Here is a 23,262-nt window from a genome sequence, read left to right on the forward strand (position 1 = left end):
AAATGTTTTAGTTTATCCCTATAATCCCTAAATTTAAATATCAAATGAACATACTGGAATTGAAGTAAAATTGCCAATGATTAACAATGTGAATGACTTTTTTCTTATACCTCATATTACCCTTATTTTAAGTCATATTGTACTTCTTGGTTGAAAAAGAACGGTATGTATAGGTAAAAATGATTTTTTTAAATGGTTATTTACGGAATTGTTTGCTATCAAAATTGTTTCGTTTATTTATTTTATTATAAATAAATATTCCTATTTTTTTATCTTTTTAAATCGTTTCTTAGTTTTTAATTATGAATTATTTTTTAACTATTTCGCTTTTGTCAGTTTAGTTTAGACAAGTGATTTCAGTATGTCGTTTTGTGATGATTCAAATGCTCGGAAAACAATACATGGTGTTTATAAATTCCCGGACCCATTTTGATGTTTAATAACTCATAAAATAATGAAGATATAAACAAACTTATGGCATTTATTGATGGAATAACTCATATATTTTCCTTTTCAGGTTTGAATTGTAAATATCGTCTGCACGTGTGGTTAATTTCAGATAATTTAATTTTCCAGTCTAAATATCTGTACTTTTCTAAATATCGTCTGCTTATTAATTGCATTTTTCTCTCTTTTGTTTTTGGCAACTATTGCAATGTTATGTTTACTTATGATGTGCTTGTTCTATGTAGTACTTTTTTATGTGATGTTTTATTCGAGCGGATATTAAGGAGAATTCATACACCACAGCACAGATTTTATGGTGGATGCCGACATGCTTGCCGCTACCTGGCTTGTAATTGACTATCGACTTGATACTCTCCTTGCGACGAAGGGGGCACACGTGGAAGTTCATTGACAAGGGTCATGAAACTTTTGGATTCTATCTAACCATTTATGTTATTAATTTTAATCTATCTTTATTATTTTATGAGTTATTAAACATCAAAATGGGTCCGGGACTTTATAAACACCCTGTATTATTATTATTTTTTTTTTGAAGTAGACCTATTGAGTGATATGGGTGTACTTTTTTTGTCCTTTTTTCTCGAATATCTTCCATTGTTTTTGTAACTTTCCGACGGTATCCACATCAGTTTAATTTTGAAATTTGAGGATTAAACTTCCACCTCTTAGGAGATAGGAAGGAAAAAGAAGATAGATCTCTTCAGAAAAGCTGAAAATAAAAATCTAAATGAAATAATGGGGACAAATTCATCTTAAAATGTTATTGAATATCTAAATCAATTTCCGGCACACTTTTCAATTACATTATATGTGCTATCGTATTGCGTTTAAGACCTATTCAATTTTACCGACATCAGAAAATAAAAGAGCATTAAATCCTCTTTATTCACTCGCTCTGAGTCACAAGTTTAGAAAACCTGTAATCAGGGACCTTATCGCCTAATCGTTCAATTAGTTAGGGGAGGCGAATAAGCTGTCAATCGAATTAAAAGCAAAGTGGCGCTAAAGCGGCCTTTATTGAGGAAGAACCTCACCCAACATTCTGCCATCTGCTTTTGACAGACTCAACACCGTCGAACATAGTGGAGGGTCTAAGAACTTTTTTTTTATCGTTTGCGTTACCGGACTGTGATGCTGGATACTCTCCCATCCGGTATCCGGACGTCACTCAATCGGGAACCGGATGGTCGGTCGGTTATCGTTTGGATTCCCATGAGGATGCTGCGGATGTGGGAGGGGAGTAGGTGGTGGTCGAAGCAGATGGATATCGTTTGGCAAAAGGAACGTACGTGTTGCCCTATAGAATGAATGATGACAGGAACGTGGATGGGTGTAGGGGAGGGATAATTAGGAAACGCGGAATGTCACTTATATTCTCTGTTGGGGGGTCTGTATCTATCTTGGCGCTGTTTTCGGTTGAAGAAGCCAAGCGTTTCGAGATTCAGAGCCAAATGGGACTATAAATTACGTCTCTGTCATCGAATTACGTAGTTTCTCGGATTTGCTTATGTTGTGTTTGATTTATGAGCTTTCTTTTTGGGTTTATAGATGCAAAAGATATAAACTCTGGGGAAGTTCCAGATTTGTTTATAGTTAACAGTTTATTTATAGTTTATTTAATTCGTTTATCAAGTCAGTTTTGAAAAATTCTCCTTTTGCAAGGATTCTGCTAAGTGAAATATTTATTCATTGCATGGAATAAATAATTAAAAATGAATCTACCTGCAAAGAATTCATGATTAGGTTTGAGTTGCAAAACTTCAACTGTCAAAAAAAAAAAAAAAAAAACTAAAAGGGAAATCTTTTTGAAAAAATACATCGCTCTAATGCTACGAATTACTAATAATAAGAATGAAAAACTACACTCAGTACATAGGGGAGAGTCAATAATATTAAAATTTCGCAATTGCATTCTTTAATTTTATCGTTAACTACATTAGTCACATCATTGTTAATTACATTAATTAATTACATTAATCGATTACATTAATCAATTACATGTCGATCACATTAATTTGTTAGCTCCTTGAATAAAAGTTTTCTTCCTTGTAAATGATTTAATTCTTTTTGTTCATTTAATTAACATGTTTTCAAAATAGTATCTATTTCGATTAACTCATAAAAAACCTTTTCTTTTAATATTTTTATTAATATTTTTAAGAAAAATTTTTTTTTTTCAAATCTTTCTTTCCTAAAAATAATTAACTATGGTTATCAAGCGCATTACCATAAAAATTTGCTTGAATTCTTAGTTTTATAATGTTTAATACTCCTGAGAAAGTTTAAAAACTACTGAATACTGCTACTTTGATATACTTTTACAGTTTTACTTATAGAATATTCAATTAAATGTTGCATTTAATAGGTCAGTGGCTCTTTTTTAACTGTTTAAGGACAATTAAATGTTTACTGAAATTAAAATATTTAAGATATTTTAGCAAAAGTTATTAGCTATAAATATATGAATACTTAATTTTAGTTCATATTTTATGAATTAATAAATATTAGGTTTCAAGATGTTTTTTGTTTCTAATCATCTTAAAATAACGCTAGCAAGCAATCTTTAATTTAGTGAATCTTAAAAGTACAAACTCTCACCATTTGTCCAATTTCTACCCAAATCATGTGAATTGTTTAATTCACGTCATTTACAAGGAGAAAGAAATTGTATAAGTCGATTTAGTTCTTTAGCTTTTGATAGAAATCTGAGTTCTGTTGGGAAAAGTAGCCAGATGGTTGTTGTACTCCAGAGAACATGAGATCTGAAGAGTTTTACTTATCATTATGTTTATAAACATGAAAAGTGAAGATACTCTTTACGCTAAACAATACAGACTTATTAATAAAATATTCTAATTTTTTTCCCGTTTCAAAATTTCTTTATCTAGTAAATCATGGTAATAAAAACAAAGGTCAACTAAAACGGCAGAATATCAGCACCATGATTAGTTAAATGTTGCGCTTGTTCTAAAAAAATTTTTTAAGCTTATTTTTTTATTTATTGAAATTAATATTGGGGTTACGTATGCCTTAAATGAAATAACAGAATAAATATTTGTCATAAAACAAGCAATTTTAAAAATGTAATTGCACACTTTTATAATCTAAAAAGTTATAAGGAATTGAAAGATATGTTTTAAGTTGCTCTCTCCCGTTACTAAAATATTTTAAAAATAAAAATGGCTCCCATGTCCAACATTTTAAAAGTGTTCTTTTTCTTTATTTACGTATTTCATTTTTAATTAAAACATCAATAAGTTATCTTGTAATAAAATAGTAATAAGTTAAAGAGCGTAAAATGCTTTATGGAATGTATTCAATACTTAATCTCTTTATTCACCCATGTTCTATTTTGATAGTATACTAGTAGATGGCAGCACAAACAACTAGAAAACTTTGAGACTAAATACTAGCATATTTCTATTTAAAGACTAAATTGTTACGGAATGCTTGCTTGGAATAATTTAGTTACTTAATATATGGTTCTAGATATGCATGTATGTAATTTAAGAATAATTTTACGTAAAACTTATATTATAATAAGAAAATAAAATTAAATATACCGGAATATGAAATAATAAGTAAAAATATAGTAAACAGAATGAATTGGTAAAAAGGTTGTAAAAATATTCAACTTTAACAAGTAAATATTTAAGGAGCTATACAATTTAAAAATTTTGTTACAATTTCATACAATTTACAATATTTTCGATAAAAATTTTTTTACTTTATATTTTTATAATATGCTAATTAATATTAAATAACATTTTTTGAACAACGATTTCTGTTAAATAATATTTTTTTAAAAATAATACTCGCTATAGTGTATTTATGCTAATAGAAATGTATGATAGTGAACATAAAATTACTTTTACTTTAAAACAGAAGCTAAAATCCGTTTGGAATTATAGTTGGGGAGAGTTGTAAGTTTTTTTTTTAATAATAGCACTTTAATAGAATATTTTACAATTCGAACACCACAATCCTTAACATATGTACAAAAATTTCTAATAATTCGCGTTTATAAATAATTCAATGCATTATTTTAGTAATGCATTATCAAACAATAGAAACAAATTCTGTAAAATACGAATGAAGTTATATACTGAATATTTTCCATCCTTTGACAGGTAATTTATCAGAAATTTGCTGGAATTATGTAGGGGTGCAGTCCTAGGGACCCAAATTGAAATGAGGCTTATAAATCACATTTTAATATTGATTTTAAAAAACACTTTGAAATTCTCTTTTACATTAAATGCTTTCATTTATTTTGGAAAACACTATCGTTCATCGTCTTTTTCATTTAATTTTATTATATTTTTACGAAAAGCATAAATCATTTAAAAATGCTATACTCTTAAGAATCATGCGCCGTAAATTTTTTTAAGCATTTGTAGAGGCCTTAAAAAATATATCAAAGAATTTATAAATCTATGTGCTGTAACATCAGTAGTTTAAGTGCATGGATTATTCACAAAATAACTTAAGAGTATGTAAAATATAATTGAAGGTTAATAAATAGGTGACATTAATTAAATAAATTAAGAAAAATAAATACATACAAATATATACTTAAAAAGATTTACGACCAAACTGGTGGGAAATGATAGCAATAAAAATATAGATTGACCCCCTGTTTTCTTAAGGGGGGAAGTTATATGAAATAGTGATTGAAAATTTAAAAAAAATTGAAATTATTTTTTTCCACTATCATGAAAAAAAAAATACATTTAAAATATTATTTAGAAACATAAATTTTAGTTGGAGTTTGATGAAAACAAATTTTACTCAGATAGCAACAATGTAGTACAAACAATGTCTAAACTTACTTGATTCGGAGTGGTGGGTTCATTGTTATTCTCCCCAACAAACTCATCTTTATCCTGGTCATCGAGACCATTAGAGAAGATATGGTTACAGTTAGATTCATCACCATTCCTTATGCCTTCCTTCATTTCACCTTCCGAATGGGAATTAACGACCCCTTCAGGAAGAATATCGTCTGCTGGGAGGGACATCTTGTCTACACTGCCTTTCATCTCGTGCTGCAAGGAAAACACATTTACAGATTCTTAAGGATGGACAGATTCTTGGCAATTTATTTCTGACAAATCAATTTATCTCTGCATTTATACATTTCCTTCAATGTTGCAATATATATATATATATATATAATAGGATGTGATTTTTTGAATTTGTTTTTCACAAATATAATTTAATATTTTTAACTTCAAAGCAAATTGTAATATCCGTAAAAAAAACAGAAAAAAATTAAGTAATTTATTGCTTGACATCTTTTAATCCACATGCAAATGTGGATAATGGATAAATTTATTTATAATTTGTATTACAAATCTAACAGTAAAAGTTATTTCTAGACTTTTACTTGCGTTAGATCTTGAATACATAAATCTATCCATGTTTGTTTATTAAGATTTAAATCGCAAAAATTGTTGAAATATTTCTCACAAAATTGTACTCTAATCCCGATAAGGCATAATAACAAGATTGAATATTTATCATATTATAACTTGAGCAAATANTATAATATTATACAGGGGAGTAAGACCTTATGTACGGTAATGTACGAAGGGGGGGGGGAGGGGTTTAAAATTTCTCCATATTTGTGTACGTACTTTTTGAACGGCCCCTATAGACTTTACCAGAATATGATAAAATTTACCATGCGTCTGGATCCAAAGAGCAAGAAGCTCGGTGATTTTTAAAGAAGCGATTTGGTGATGATTTTGGTAAAATTAACTAAAGAAATATGGATTTATAATATGTAAAAAAGTTTGTAAATGAGGCAAAATTTGGTTACTTTATCGTAATACCTTAGAGAATGGCATAAAAACAATTTATTTGGTTACATTTACTTTCTAATATTTACTTATATTTACTTATTTTTTACTAAATGTTGTAATAAGATTTCTAATTTTGAAAACCGGAACTGGTAATGATATTTCTATTAAAAAAACAAACAAACATAATTTTAGTTCATGAAACCAAAATATTTAAACCCTATATTTGGAGATTTTTCCATTCATAGGGAACGGTTTACCAGAAATTCTGGTTTTCAAATTTATAGTTCACAGTAAAAAAAAAAAAAAAGGCTTCTCATAATCGAGGGAAAATGCGTCAAAATGAAGTAAATAATAGTCGAATTTAAAATCCCATGTATTCAAAATTAAAACTCATTTCTGGGCAAAATTCATAGTCGTAAAAATGATGTAGTAGCAGATATATATGAGAGAGATGTTCGTTCGCTCCCTTCAAAATTCGAACTTAGAAACTCAGAATTCATGATAGGATGCTTGAACTACCATAATTATGAAAGACAGGCATATATTACAGGCATACAGGCCAGAAACAAATTTCATCGAATTAAATTAGTGAAATTTTTTTATAAATTAAATTTCTAAATAAGAATTGATTTAAACATAAACTGTTTTTACGCAGTCTAAGTTTCAAATATTTAACTATACAAAGATCAAAAAAACTATCGGAAAGAATAGATGTACCTCAATTTAAAGCAAAAATAGTTTCAATGAACAATTTACTAGTACATAATCGAATCATTTCTAAATCTTCTACACCCGCTTTAAAATATTCTTAGAAAAAATCATTAAACTTCTAACGATTCAGAAATTAAATTAGAATAGTGACTAAATCATTTTCACTGTGGAACCAAATTTAAGTTAATTTTAATTACTTATTATAGAAAATTATAAGTCTTAAACAAACTGATAAAAACAAACATTGTTCAAAACTAGAATATAATTTAGTTTTATTTTCATATACTAAATTTGTTTTAATGAAACTCAAATATTTAAACACCAAAATCATATTTAAGATAATTTAATAAGATTTTGATCCCAAAGTAATCATCTTAATTTCTGAAAATCAAAATATAAAATATTGTGTGAAATTTATACAAATCAATATAGTGATACTTACCATACAAATTGAAATCGAAATTAACCTTAAACTTCAAGTAATTAATTAAACTATTATGTAAAGAACTGAAAATAAGCACAAGAATCCAAAATAGTTTAGAGTTAAAAGAATTTCAGTAAACAATTTAATAACTTTTAACAAGTTCTTTTTTAAATCTTTAATAAAATAATAGCAAAGACTTTTAATGAAAACCAAAAACACTTGTAAAACTTCTGTACTGAGAAAAAAGTAATTAAATTAATAATTAAGTTACATTTAATAATTTATTAAAGTAATATATAATTCAAATTAAACTTTTAACGAGAGTAATGATCTGAATATTTGTAAATTAAAATATAACTTATCATGCGCAAATTTTTGCTCATTAATAGTTACACTTATTCTAAAAAATCTGAATTCTTATTTAAACCGATCTAAAATTTCAAATAATTAATGAAACAATGATCGAAATAGCTGATAATAAGCAAATAAATCCATATTAATTTAGAGTGAAAATGATTTCAGAGAATAAGTCATTAACATTTATTAGATTTATTGATAAATCACTTACAAAATGAGATGAAACAATTCACTCGGAAAGCTAAAAACACTTGTGAAAATGGTATACTAAAATATAATTAAATTAATAATTAGTTTATTTTCAATTATTAATTAAATAATATATACTTTAAATAAATAATTTAAATGAATAATTTAACTAGATCTTTTAATAAAAGTAGTAACCTGAATATTTTTAAATTGAAATATTTGCGCAAATTGATGCAAATTAATAGTGACACTTACTTTTAAAAATTTAAATTCTAATCTAAATTGACCTAAAGTTTCAAATAATTAACAAAACAATAATCAAAACAGCTGAGAATAAGTACATAAATCCATATTAATTTAGAGTAAAAATGTTTCCAGTGAATAATTTATTAACACTTAATAGATTCATTTATAAATCTCTTACAAAATATGAACAAAGAATTCGAACAAAAGCCCAGCACTCGTATGAACAATTCAAAGCTCAAACAACGAAGAATAAGCGACTTATATTCATCACAAAATATTCACGATACAACGAATTTCGAAAGATAATTTGGCGACTACACCACTTTTGCGCCAAAATATAAAGACAAACTGGATGAAGGTTGAGAGCAAAACGGGTTTATAACATTCGACAGGAAAGATAATTGGAAATCTCCGGCGAAGAATTCTGTCAAAAACAAAAATACATTTCCCAAGCTACGGAAATCGAAACACATACGCGTAAACTTTTAAAAGACTGAAAACTTAGAAGTATTTTCCTTACGATGTAATTTATTTTCCTATATAAAGAGGAAATAAATTATTTAAATGTGAATTTTTATTCTGCTAAGAAAAAGCATTTTTTTACTCAAACATTTGAGAATTCTCAAAAGAAGTGGAAAAAAAAAATCTTTTAAATAGAAATGGTATTGCTTGTTTAGCATTTATATTTGAGAAAGAGGAAAACCTTAATTTAAAATATCTAATTTTTATTTTTTATTTTAAAAAGAATGTGTTAAGATTGAGTTTGGAATTAATAAAGCGTTTTAAATTTATTTATGAGTTTTGAAAAGAGTTTTACGAAACTACTTTTTATTTTTACATTATATTTATTTCATAGCAATCAGCGAATTATTTAATTAATATGTAAATTAATTCAATGGATCAAAATGGAACAAAAATTTGGAAATAGCTCTAATAATATTCCTTTTAATTGAAAAGTTTAGTAACTAATGTTAAAGTGTAAGAAGACTGAGAAAAAGTATGATCTTAACTACCAGACAATGGTCAAATTTAACGTTTTTTTTCATCTTTAAGAACAATCAAAAGCTCGATAATTTTTACCAAAGCGCTTTGATAATGAACTTTGTAAAATTAACAACAAAGTATAATTTAATAAAATGTGATAAAATTTAGTAATTTTTTCATGATACCTTAGATCATAGCATAAAACCATTTTTTTAGTTCAATTAACCTTTCAGTTTTGTATTTTTTTCTAAATGTGTGCTATTAAGATCTATTTTAAACATGGAACTTTCACTAAACCGTTTCCACATTAACTTAAAAAAATACCAAATGAATGTTTTAATACCGTATATTTAAATTTTTATTATCAGATGTATGTTTTTTTTTAACAAAAATGTTATCACTATAGAGAACGGTAATTTTAGCAGAAGTTTTTTCTCTGTGAAATTTGTATTTTCTATTAGAAATTACGTTAAATAATTTTTGAATTATAAATTATTATTTTTTATAATAATACACCACATTAAGTCACTTTTGACAGACACATTTTGATTAAAATATAGATTTTAATAAATAATAAGTGTTAATAAATGTAGCTATACATTGCAACCTATGCAAAACGTGAAAACTTACTTTAACATATTTTCTACAGAAAAAGTATACATTTTCCCATAATAATAAGAGAAAAAAGGTTGAATATAACTACATTGTGATTTTCAAGAGTTAAAATTTTTATATTTAAAAATAATAATTTCCTGTGTTTTGGCAATTGTAAAATTTAGCACAGACTCTAACTAACTATTACATATCATCGACTAAACAAATTAAATAACAATAATTATCAGACATCTTTGCCAGGAACGGAATTAATCTCCGTATTATTACAAACAGAGAAATTTATAATCAATCGGAATTTCGACTACTGTCCGATGCATTATATAAATAAAGCTGTGTACTGGATCACATCTCAAGTTTAAATAATTTCCTGGCCATTACAAGCTGATTTCATACCCAAGTCAAAATTCTTGATGGTCTTATCAAAACATTTTGATGGTTTATGTTGGTTTCAGCCCGATTCATGATGGTCACCATCATCCAGCATTTTCCAATATGGATAATTGGAGTTTGATAAGCCAACAAACTTCCATCATTCCATGATGGAAAATGCTACTTTAATACTATGATGGTTAACCATCAAGAGAAGTTTAATTTTCATGGACCAATAATCCATGACGGTCTAGGTTCCAACTATACATTTACACGATGTTATAATGGGAATTCTTGATGATTCTCAGGAATATTCCGTAGTATACTGGAAATCAAATGTTTTAACGATCATGAGCAACCATCATCGCTAAGTAGAAATTCGTACTGATTTATGATGGGCCAACATAAAAAAAAATCAAAACAATTAATTTTTTTTATGTTGGCCCATCATAAATCAGTACGAATTGCTACTTAGCGATGATGGCTGTTCATGATCGTTAAAACATTTGATTTCCAGTATACTATGGAAATTCGTGATGGTCCATAACGGTACAACAATATATTTCCCTGATGGTTTAATGGAAATTCTTGTTAGTTCAGTAGGAATATACCATCAAAACTTTTTTTTTATTTTTTATGTTGGCCCATCATAAATCCGTACGAATTCCTACTTAGCGATGATGGCTGTTCATGATCGTTAAAACATTTGATTTCCAGTATACTATGGAAATTCGTGATGGTCCATAACGGTACTACAATGTATTTCCCTGGTGGTTTAATGGAAATTCTTGTTAGTTCAGTAGGAATATACCAACAAAGCCTTTTGTTTTTTTTATGTTCGCCCATCATAAGTCTGTCCGAATTCCTACTTAGCGATGATGGCTGTTCATGATCGTTAAAACATTTGATTTCCAGTATACTATGGAAATTCGTGATGGTCCATAACGGTACAACAATGATAGATGGTTTAATGAAAATTCTTGTCAGTTCAGTAGAAATATATCATCAAAGCCTTTTGTTTTTTTTAATGTTCGCCCATCCTAAATCACTACGCTGCGGTGATGGTGGTTCATGATCTTTTCAACATTTGATTTCTAAGAAACTATGATGAAAATTTCTGATGGTTCATCATGAGCAAACCATCAAAACAAGTTGCTATTCTTATGTTGAACCATCATCAGTCCGAATTCCAACATTGGGATGATGGTTACCATCGAAAAATGCAGTGGTTCATGTTGATAGTTACCATCAATATTATGCTGATCTATCAATGGAAAACAAACAAAAATTTAGATTTGGGTAGTTCGGAAGCTTTGAAGCTTTCATAGCATAGAAATATAATTAATTAACAAACAATAATTATATTAAGTAGATTTTATATTTGAATAGCGGAGATGGAATATGGTCATGTTATGTTACTCTGTCGACAGCAAACTTAAAATTTTGCTTCTGTCGTGTGACGGTAACCGGGTGCTTTCTTTTCAAAATTAGATAAGTGACGTCATTTTATGTGAATAAAATTACCGATGTTATACACAGGGTGCTTCGTAAAATCCACCTTTAATGTATATTTTTGGATCCCTTGCAAAATTTAAAACTTAAAACTATTCATATTGGGGGAAGAAAATTAATATAAGCAAAGAAAAACCAAAATCGCTATTGAAATCTGAGAAATCGCAGTACATGAAGGTGAAGGTTTATAGTGGTTCAAACAACATTAGTGGAACAACAAAACATGTTTATAGTGAGAGGAAGCTAAGAGGAGTCTAAAGACGATTGTAAGAAACACTTTTAAGTTTTAGCCTCCCAGTAAACCTGTTTTGATGATTATCACACGCTCCTTCCTCTACTCTGCAATTTGTCAGATTTCAAAAGCATTTTAGTTTTTTCCAAGTATTGCAATTGACAATATTATTATTGACAGTAATTTCAAGTCAATACATCGGCATTCTTTTTGGCATATTACCGAAAAGAATTTAACTATACTATAAATTTAGGCTTACTAGTTAAGGATAATATTGCTAGTTTAAACTAGCAATATTATCCGACACAATTTTCGGATCAAATTTGATCATTTATTGATCTCCAAAACCAAAATTTATGATCGCTCACTGTTTTGACTACTTTCCAGTTATCTAGAAATCTCAAATTCGAACTTGATCTCTGAGGTTAATGATAAACCAATAAAAGCAACTTTTATCACCAATAGAAATTTTGACTACTTCCAAATTCGAACCAGCACAAATTTTTTTCTCAGTCCTATATAAGAAACGTATGGCTAATTATTTTCGTAATATTTTACCGTTAATCCGCATCCGATTTCTTTAGGAACATAATGTCCTTTATGCGTGTTAAAAATTAAAAATATAATTTTTTTTTTTTACTTCACTGGTAAAACGTAATTTTTATGTTACTTTGAAACTTTGTTCGGTTAACCCCGGCACTTACAAGTTTTTAATATAGATAGATTTTATTATTCATTTTGTTACAAATTTCTATTTTATATCGAAATAACTTTTAGATTGTTGTACTTGAGTCTTGGTGGCTCAGGGGATAGAGATTTCTCTCCCCAATGAGGTGAACCTGGTTCGAATGCCAGCCATGGCGGGTCAATACGAATTCTGCACCCGGATCGTACCGACCACAGTGCTTACGTTCAATATTGTCAGTGGTAGATGGATCATGTGTTAGAGTTATTTTGCCGTCAGACTAACCATGGGAGGTTTTCCTCCCCATGTAACGCAAATGCTGGTTAGTTCCATCAAAAAGTTCTCCGCGAAGGAAAATTTCTCCCAATACATGATCCAAAAGTTCCCTTGTCTTCTAGATATGGTTCAAAATTACGAGGCTACGGAGTTGTATTGGTAGTCATAAACTCAAAATTGAATAGGTAAATAAAAATTAAAGTAAAAGAAAACAAGGAGTAACAACGTTTTATTTTTTGTTTATAATACTACTATTAAAAATACACTGTAAGGAAACTGCACTCATTAAGTTTTATCATTTATTAATTATAGCATGAGGATTTCATATTTGTACCATATATAGCAGAATTATCATCATTTTGACAATTTGTGCAGAGATCGTACTAAGTCAACATTTGCAATTAATAGAAATTTATAATTAAACTACAAGCCTTATTCGTAATCTTGTGCTTCTCAAATTACATTTATAAAGGCATTAAGTCTTGATTTTTTCCGGCTTTAAAGAAAAGTGGTTTTATCCATTTGGTCAATTTATGTTCTACAAAACCTGAAATACGACGTCCATTCCAGGCAATATAGCCCGAGAAATGGGCCTTAACTTTTTAACAAAAGGTTTTGAGGAAATCACTTTATTCTCCAATTTCGAAACAACAAAAAAGTAAAATAAAATCTGACATCTAAAGAGCATAAAGAAACTTTCCAAAAAAACAGTAAGGGGAGAAAAACTAACGAAAACTCTCTCTCTCTCCAAAGAACTACGAAATGCTGAAAGATAAGAGATGTTGACACTTCCTACTCGAGTAGCAGTATTCCTTTCTGAATTCCCGTATTTTTTAGTTTTTTTTTTTCCCTTGAAGTTAGGGATTTTCGCTTGCAGGGATATTGTGGACGTTTATTTCTCCTCTTAGTTACTTTTTTTCCCCTTTCAAATATAGAAGAAGAAAAAGAGAAAGAAATTTCAGTTGTTGAGAGAACTGTTTAGCGGTTTTCTTCTAGGAGAAAAAATAGAATTCTTCTTTAAGCATAAAATAAAATAGGGTTCTGAAAAAGGCTTTTTAGAAATAGAAAAAGGAGAAAATAAGAATCAAAAGAATGAAAGAAAGTTCTTTTAGTGAAGATTCCTTCTTACAAGACGAGAAAATCTGGCGTTAACGTTTGAAATGGTGCAAAATTTTTAGGAATTTTTTTGGGAAAGAATTGATATCCAAAAAATATTCTATTTGTTCATTTTTTGTTTTGTTTTGCTTACTTTGTTTAGTTTATTGTGTTCAATAGATATAAAAGTGATCTCACGGGTAATAAGATTCGCATAAACGCAAAATATTAGATATATATTTTAAAAACACTTTAATATTTTTCAGCAAAGAATTTTTGAAGCATAATCTTACGGTTAGCTTAAAAGCTGTTTGGAAACTTTTTCTTAGAAATTTTCTGTGAAAATTTTTTTCTTAACACAGCAAAATTGTTTGCTATTTTTTAAAATTTTTTTTAAAGAATTCAAGAACAGTAAATATAAGTATTAATTTTTTTTTTTCAAAATTGAAACGCTTTTCCTGCTTAGTTTAAAACTTAAAAAGTTAAATATAAATAAATCAAACATATTGTAGTTTTCAGTTAATTTAATGAATGCTGTTGACAAAAAATAAGTCATAAACTAATTGAATTGAAAGGTTTGGGAATATCAATATAAATTAAATAATATTATGTGAGTAAAAATATAAATAATAATGTTCCTAAAGTTAGAATACAAACGTTATAGCTTTTCGCATCATTGTATATATTACAAAACTGCATTGCGCATTATTTTAAGTTTTGCATTGCGTTGTATTTTATATCTAAATTAATTATGCACCCTGCATAATGTTACATGTTGAGTTAAGTTAGGCATGATTATAATCTGTGTGTATTTTGATAACTTCAATTTTAATCAGTTATTATTTAATTGATTATTTTGAAGCTTTAATATATTCTAATGTATTGTAAGTTTCATGTACCAACAAATGGTTAATTTTTAAATAAATTCTCAAATATGCTTTGTATAAAACGCAAACTAGTAAAAAATAAAGAAGTTTAATGACACCCAGTAACACAGTTATCTCAACATAAACTTTAAATTAAAAAAACCAATTGCTCGCATGAAACTTTGATTTGGTACTACAAATCGTTTTAAGTATAAGTATTTTTCTTACATAAAGGCAAACATCTTTTAGTTTCTTTCTCCACTTTAATAAGAAAATATAACTGACAGCTTTATACAAAGCATAAAAAATATCTCTCAGATAAAAAGGATAGCCTATCCTTCGCCAAAAATGTATCCATAAAGAAGCCAAAGCCGTGAAAAGTTACAAATGGTCCCACTAGATCTTGACTAATGACACAAAATGGCAAAAAAAGCGAAGAGGGTTATTTCTTTCCAAAGATGGGTAAATAATGGCGAGGTAAAACGGAGAAATATTTTCCCTGCTATCAATATTTTTCCCCATCCTGAGCCAACACTATAATATGCGATTCCTGCCTGCAGGAGCGTGTTAATGGAGCCAATGCTGCCAGGGTTACTGGAATAATGGCCAGAAGAGGTCGCCAAGTGGTTTTATTCCGAGATTGGATTGCTATTATATTATAAGAGTAAAAAAAAAGTTCCATTTGATGAAAGAATAAAAGGAATAAAATTACTAAGCTACTGAGGTAAGAAAAGATTAAAAGAGTGTACAAAAAACAGTTCAACTTCAGCAATACTGGCCAAATCATTACAATATGTTTTCTTAACAATAACATAATTACATAGCAAACAAAAGCCGTATTTTTATGAAAAGTTTGATTAATATTCACTTTCATGCATTTATTTTAATTTTTAGCAGGATACCTTAAATCTGGTAGGACCGTATCTTTTTAAATTTTCTTTAATTATTTATTTGGATTAAGACTTTGGTTTGATGACTCACTTATTTTTATGAATGCAGTCCTTATTTTATTATTATGCATAAAACTAATGGCAGATGCAATCTTCTATAATTATTTACATTTATTTTTAAAGAAAATATTTTCTCAACAAACCTTATACTCTGCATAACAAATAAAACTGAAAATTTTGTCTAAATCTTCTATACCGTACATAAGCTCCTATAGAAGTCTAGTCCAGTTTAGAAATTACAGCTATTTATACTCTAAACACGTACATAAACCTTTTAAAACTATTAAATGATTTCTGAAAGTATTATTTCGCAGATAATATAATTTCAAACTATAATTCAGAATATTTGTTGGGTCGGAATGTGTTTGGAAAGTGGGGTACCAGCTTAGGTGCTGTCCAAGGCGTCTGACTGGCACAAAAATTCCTTGGCATTCTTGACATAGTGATAGAAATTTGAAAAACAGGGCTAGGTGCTTAGCCAAGATATGGTACGTATATGGATAGTAATGTAAATAAATTTAGTAATGTAAATAGATATTATTTCACTACATTTGTCCCCTATTGGCATTAATCTAGGGTATTTTCGTCAAATAATTTATTGTAAGAGTTGAATCGCAACAGCATTTTTAACAGTGGGTATTTACAGGAGCAAATAAATAAAACATCTAGGATAAATATTGAAAAGGGACTGTTATTAATATTCACTTGGAATAATTTACAAAATCTTTTTACTTCATTCGAATAAAGGATTATTTTCTAGCTTTACAGCCATTAAAATAGTAAAAGTAAATTGCTCTTTGTATACAAATATTGCACTTTTATTCAATTATAATTATTTATATTAAAAAAATTCGTCATTACTTTATTTAAACGGTAGTTAACTTAAACTCCACTTCTTAAGAGGAATGGTAGTTGCAAATATTTTTTAAATGTGCTTTGATTGCGCGCCAGTGGTTTGTATAATTGAAGGAAATAAAAGTAGGGGAGAGTGGGGTCAATTGTAACATTTTTTACTTAACTATTTTTAACTAACAAAAAATCCAATATATTATTAGTATTAATTGACAGACGAATAAAGTAGACTATCCTCTACTAGAAAATAAATATATACCTTATTTTAAATGTTATTATATTAGTTATTAACAATTTTTGACAGTCGTGCAGTTGTTACAATTGTCCCCACTTACGGGGTCAATTGTAACAGTTCATAAATTCAACTAAAACCTAGTCAATTATACATATTATCATAGTTGTGATATATTTTTTTATTGATCAAAATAGTAGTGATATTTTAGGAGGAAAAATAGTAAAAATAATTATGAACAGAGACCTAAAGGGTTAAACTTTTAACTTTAAGGGGTTAAAATTTTTAATTTATGCTGTGAAAGGGAACAAATAAAATAATGTACATGCAACTTAATATGAATGATATACGAAACTATTGGTGGTTCTTAAAGAGTTAAGTAATGGTTTGTAAACATAAGATTATTTATTTTCAGCTGTTACAATCGCCCCTTTACTTATTGTTACAAACGTTCCCATGACACCATTTCAGCTTCATTTGTTAAAAACAATGCTAGTTAATTAACAAAACTAATTTTTTTTTATTGAAATGTTAATTAAGGTGTTCACTCACACATTCGGTTAATAATTTTTATTTGTTTAAATAAAATTACTTTGTTACAATATAATATTCTAATACCAAAAAAAGTACTTACGTAGCGTGAAAATATCTTTTGTGATGTAACTCTTTCAAAAGTACATAAAAATGGTTGCCAGCAGGTGTGTACATGTAGATTTATTAAATACACCTTGTGCGCCACCTAGGAATCAAATCTAGAACCCGACACTCGAAATGTTTGCTCTGTTACAATCGTACCCTGTTACAATTGACCCCACTCTCCCCTACTTTTCTGGCATAAACTTTTTAACATTAAATTTAGTACACACTTTTGGTCATGACAATCTGATTTTCCCATTATTTTATAAACTTGCCAACAATGACATTTTTACTTTTGTTAGAATGTAAAATAATTAATTTTCATTTTAGATGTTAATTGTATTCGTAAAAATTTCCTCAAATTATCCTTTTTTGTTATTTTTGTAACAGTTCCGTTATATTTGTCATTTTATATTTTGGATGGTTCTCAAGAAGGCTGTGGAGTAGTTTCAATCCTTTGCACTATTAAGACTCCGGCAACTAAGAAGTTAAGTTCTATAAATTAGGTGAAGAAGCAAATTTCTTGATCTTATGAAAATTATAAAAATAAAAAAAAATTGAATTAGAACAATGTATTTCACAAATGGAATATTGTGACTATTATTTAAATAATAACTCTTATATTTTAGCGTTTTCTGTCTATACTTTAAAAAAAGGTTAAATTTACAGAAAGACTTTTAATGTGGTGTCCCAGAATAAAACAGTTTATTACACAAAAAAATACTGCTCTTTTAAAATGGGGGTTTGTTTTGAAAGCAGTACTATCATTTTAAAAGCAAACTTTGTTATTTTAACAAAGAATTCTGCTATTTTAACAAAAAGCTTTGTTATCTTAACAAAGAAAAACTCTATAAAATAATTATTTCAGCAAAGTGGCGGGTGCAAGAGCAGAATTCGCACGACCTGTCAACGCCAGGGTGCAAACCAGGGTCATCTCAATGAGAAATGAGCTCTCTGTTCTCTGAGCCACTACTGTTTTAGAGTTTGGTTATGAAAATAATCTTAAACTGTCTTTATCGTAATAGTCTTACAGTTTGAAATCATATTTTAAGTGTAAAAACGTTTCAAACGATGTTGGCTAACCCTTATAAAATGTTCGACAATATAACTTACTGAAAAATTATATCTAAAGACAGATAGTAATCAGGTAAAGTATCAATTCGACAATGATGTCGAGTCACAATTTTAGTTATACGATGGTCAAAACCATAAAATAAATTCTGAAAAGCAACAGCAAGAAAAAAATACATAAAGTGTTACAGTGTTTATTTTATAAGACTGCATAAAAAAACAAACTAGAATTTGAAGGGCAGTTAATGACTAGGGTGAAAAAAAGAAAAAACTGTTTTACGAAAAACATGTTTAAATAGCGAAAAAAAGGGCAGTTTCTTTAAAATAAAAATAAAACAAAATAAAAAAACGAGATTTTTTTTTCCTGCACATGGGTAACAATTAAACATAGAAAAATGTGTATTTATCTTTAAATAGTTTGTCTCTGTATAAAATATGCTTTTTTTCTGTAGAATTTACAGTTATTTTTTTTACTGTATATACTGATAACTTTTCCTGATAACTTTTTATGTATACTGAACTATACTGTTAACTTTTTTGCGTATACTGAAACCTTTTGATATAGTTCAAGAACTCCAAAAACGAATTTATCTTTCTCCGATAAGAATTAAATTAAAAAGATATGCAAATGAATTCTATGTATCATATATAAAATAGTTTCTTGGTTCCATAAAATTCACTAAAGAATTTTATTTTCATTAGATGTTTATAAATGCATGAATGCGCGTGAGCGATATAATATAATAGTTCTTTCTTAATAGATTTATACACTGTCAACATTTCGTACAAATATATTTTTACAATCTATTTTTAAAATATGGGCAGCATGTAAAGCAACAGATAATAAATTATTCTAAAATAATTTATTATCTATATTTTGTAAATGTTGTAAGATAAAATGCAATTTTAAAGATAACACCGTTATTTCGAATAGTACACAAAAAATAGATATGTATTGTTTGAATTTAATATTTATTTTTGAGGGTTTAGTAGAAATTTTAGTAGACTCAATCGGTTTAGTAGTCGGAGTCACTAGTTCGACTCCGACTAGTAGACTAGTCGGAGTCGAACATTTCAACCACCGATTGTGAAATTCTGATTTTCAGTAAAAAAAAAAGTGTTATGTGGAATTTTTTATGTTTGGATTTTAAAACTATAACAAAAATTCCATAATGGAATTTATTCAGGTCTGAAAATTATTTTGGAAATTTTGTTCATACGATGACCAATTCTTTCATATTTACTGGTTATAAAAATTCAAGAAATAAAAAAAATAGCTTCAAATTGCATATAAATAATCTCATTATTCGTTTCCGTACTTGTTGCGCTGATTTCTGACAGTTGTAACATCAAGTATATAGTAAAAACTAAAAGTTTATTTTCCAAAAAAACGCATTTATGTTTAAAAAAATTTCTTTTTAGAAAATATTTCAAATAAATATTTTGTAATATTTTCTAAACAAGAGTTATTTTCCTAAATATATTCTAAGTACTCCTAAATGTTTTCTAAATATTCCTAAATATTTTCTTAATATTTCTAAATGTTTCCGAATAAATATTTTTGAAATATTCAGAAATATTTTCTAAATGTCTTTCTTTTTTAAAATTTCCATTCATCGTGATTAGAATTTAAACATACAAGCGAATTCATTGAATTTTAGAGTCATAAATATCTAAATATGGATTATTTTATGATACAGAATAGAAATAGAATCGAGTCATGATTATCAAACATGTATTTTACTATAAACGCAAGAACAGGAAATAAAACATATCCAAAAGAAATGATAATAGAAAAAAAAATAAGAACAAAAACTAATCAATTCTTGTAAGAAAAGAAAAGGTCTCTTGAGTAAGATAGGGAGGAATCTAATAGGACAGAGAAATTGAGAATAGAAAGTAAATTGGATGACTCAATCTGAAAATAAATAAATAAGAATTTCATTTAGTTGCAAATGTATCAAAAAAGTACAAACAATCCGAATTCGCGAAAGAAGTTTTGAATATATTTCGATAAAACAATGTTATTTTTTGAATAAAGCAATTTAAACATCTAATCTAAAAAGTTTTATAAAAAAAAGTTAAATATGAAACTAAAATTTGACATTCATTAAAAACTACAGCCGGAATTCCGAACTTAAAAAAAAAATTCGAATACATTTTTAAAATCGTTGTTAAAATCAAGAACAAATTTATTTTTAAAGATGGTTTGTAAGATGAAAATTTTAATACAAAATATAAAGATTAAAGTAAAAAAAAAAAATAACATTAAACATTTAATCTGTTTAAAATGATATTTAATCATGTCTATGAAATCTTTAATGATAGAAAATCTTTAGAGTACATGTTAATATAAAATGTTAATATAAGAGAAAGGAAATCAAAACTAGAGTATCAAAGTATATAAAACCAGAATACACCAAAGCACACAAATTCAGGGTATATCAGGCTATAAAAAACCAGAGTATACAAAACCAGGACATACCTAAACTGTACAAAACCATTACTATACTTGAGTATATCACTGCATAAAAATTTTTATTATATAAAGCTAGAATATTCCAAAATATACGGAATTTTAGTATATATGTTACAGTGGATGGCAGAAATTAGTAGTTGTTGACTTCCACCGGAGAATTTTGATGATCATACAGTCGCTTTGGTAAGTGTCCGAAATATATACTAGGTCTAGTTAAGTGCCACTGCCCGGTATACATTTGCCCGGTATGCCCTACACTGATGCTATCTTAAGGTTCAGTGCCACTGAACGGTTTACATTTGCCCTGTACTCCGAACACTGATATGTTTCTCCTAATCTATCCTCTACAGATATTAAAATATCGAATAAATATAATAATATAAGCGAATTAATTAATATCCAATCGGATATAAGAAATATTTCGGACATTCACCAAAGCGACTATGTGATTGTTAACATTCACCGGTGAAAGTTGACATTCTCTTGATTTTGATTCACATTGTACTAAATCAGAGTATACTAAAGTATACAAAACAGAAAACATTACTCATGCTTTCCGTTTCACACGAAGTATTTCAACTTTATAAGAATTAATTTGTAGTCGCTTCGTACATTAATTTGAAAAATAATTATTGTTTTTCTTTTACTGACGTAATTTAATTAATTTTGTTTTGATTTTCTAAGATTAAAATCTTTTGCGAAAATGATGGAAAAATGAAAAGACACTTCTTTATCGTAACTGGCGTTCTTTGACCTGTAAAATACATAAAAATACTCTTTTGAAACATCATGAGGTTATTCATGGTTTTTAAAGTTACCTTTATGTTATATTAGAGTTTTTATTTTAACTTCCTGACAGAGTCTTCATTTATAAAACTGCTTTCTGTTTTGAATAAAATACAAACAGTCAATGAATTTTAGTCTCGAAAACAAATATTTCTTACTTTTAGTTTAAATATCATTTCATGCAATTTTTTTAAAACTAAAAGGATAAGCCTGTCCACTGACGGTCACCAACCCCGATGATTTCTTTTTCAATAATTATTGTTTCTTGACATAAAACAGTTCAAATTATTCAACTAAAAATATATGTACTAAAACGAACACTTCTTCCTCCGCTTCTTACTTGCAAGTTATTATTATCCATATGATACTATTAAGATCTATATAAGTGATCCTCTATTAGTGATTTTATAAGTAATCATTTTTTTAAAATAACATTTCAAATTGAAAGTGTACTGTTATAACAAATTTAGAGCGTTCACAACTGTAATTTAAAACTTTTGCTTATCAAACAGACGGATATATTTTAAATGTAATGTTTGCACTCATTACATTGTGATTGAATCTGAAAGTTAAGTTCTAAATCATTTAACGAATCACTTTAACCGTAATTCATAATAGTATATTAATGTAATTTATACCATAAAATAATAATTCTAATATGGTTACTAAGATGAGACACCGATTTAAATAGCTTGTAACGTAATCTTAAAATGTAACGCAGAATTACATTATTCTAATAATAATAACAATAAAAACAATCCTCTAAACTCGCAATTTAGAAATTGAACAAAATTAGAAACGCAATAATAACAGTACAGGTCAATACCTTTAAATTAGGGAAACAAAAATATTTATAAGAAAGCTGTCACGTAATAACGTTTGTAATGAAGTCATCGTTTATAATCTGTAATATTTTATTCATTAGTTTAATACTTATATGAATTCGAATGGCAACAGTTTATCAGTTTATGTTTAATGGAGAATGTTAAGAATAGAAGTGGATCACTTCATAACTTGTTAATATTGTAAAGTTTTATAGAAAATTCGCGATCGCAACGCTCGAGTACGCCGTCTAGCGGGAGCCTGTAAATATCAGACATTAATTTATCACGTTTTCATTTAGTTCCATCAAAATCATTGACTGAATAAGACACCATTTTTTAGCAGCAAATAAGAAACAAAATTTCCCTAAGGAAAAGGCCGAAGAACTTGAAAAAAATCTCCAGAATATTAGTAAATCTTTCAGGAACAGAACACGCCAAACAATTGAAGAAAAATTCCTCAATAATTTTTAATTTCGATTATCGACAAACTTGCAACTGATGACTTCCGATTTCGGATACTGTTACAGATGTGTGTATTAAGGTAAAATGCATTTCTTCTGTCTTCAATTCATTACGAATTAAAGTGAAGTCAACAT

At 27.8% G+C, this 23,262-nt stretch overlaps 1 protein-coding gene across 2 annotated transcripts in view; it reads right to left on the minus strand.

The window, feature by feature from the left end:
* LOC107445627 (uncharacterized) overlaps positions 1-23,262 on the minus strand; it is a 593,665-nt gene that overhangs the window by 334,933 nt on the left and 235,470 nt on the right. For both annotated transcript variants that reach the window (XM_071177173.1, XM_071177172.1), the window contains exon 2: positions 5,301-5,516. In XM_071177173.1, coding sequence (XP_071033274.1) covers positions 5,301-5,516 — 216 coding nt within the window. The remainder of the gene's footprint in view (positions 1-5,300; positions 5,517-23,262) is intronic.

Source organism: Parasteatoda tepidariorum, chromosome 2, assembly GCF_043381705.1.
Source record: "Parasteatoda tepidariorum isolate YZ-2023 chromosome 2, CAS_Ptep_4.0, whole genome shotgun sequence".
NCBI classification, from domain to species: Eukaryota; Metazoa; Arthropoda; class Arachnida; order Araneae; family Theridiidae; genus Parasteatoda; species Parasteatoda tepidariorum.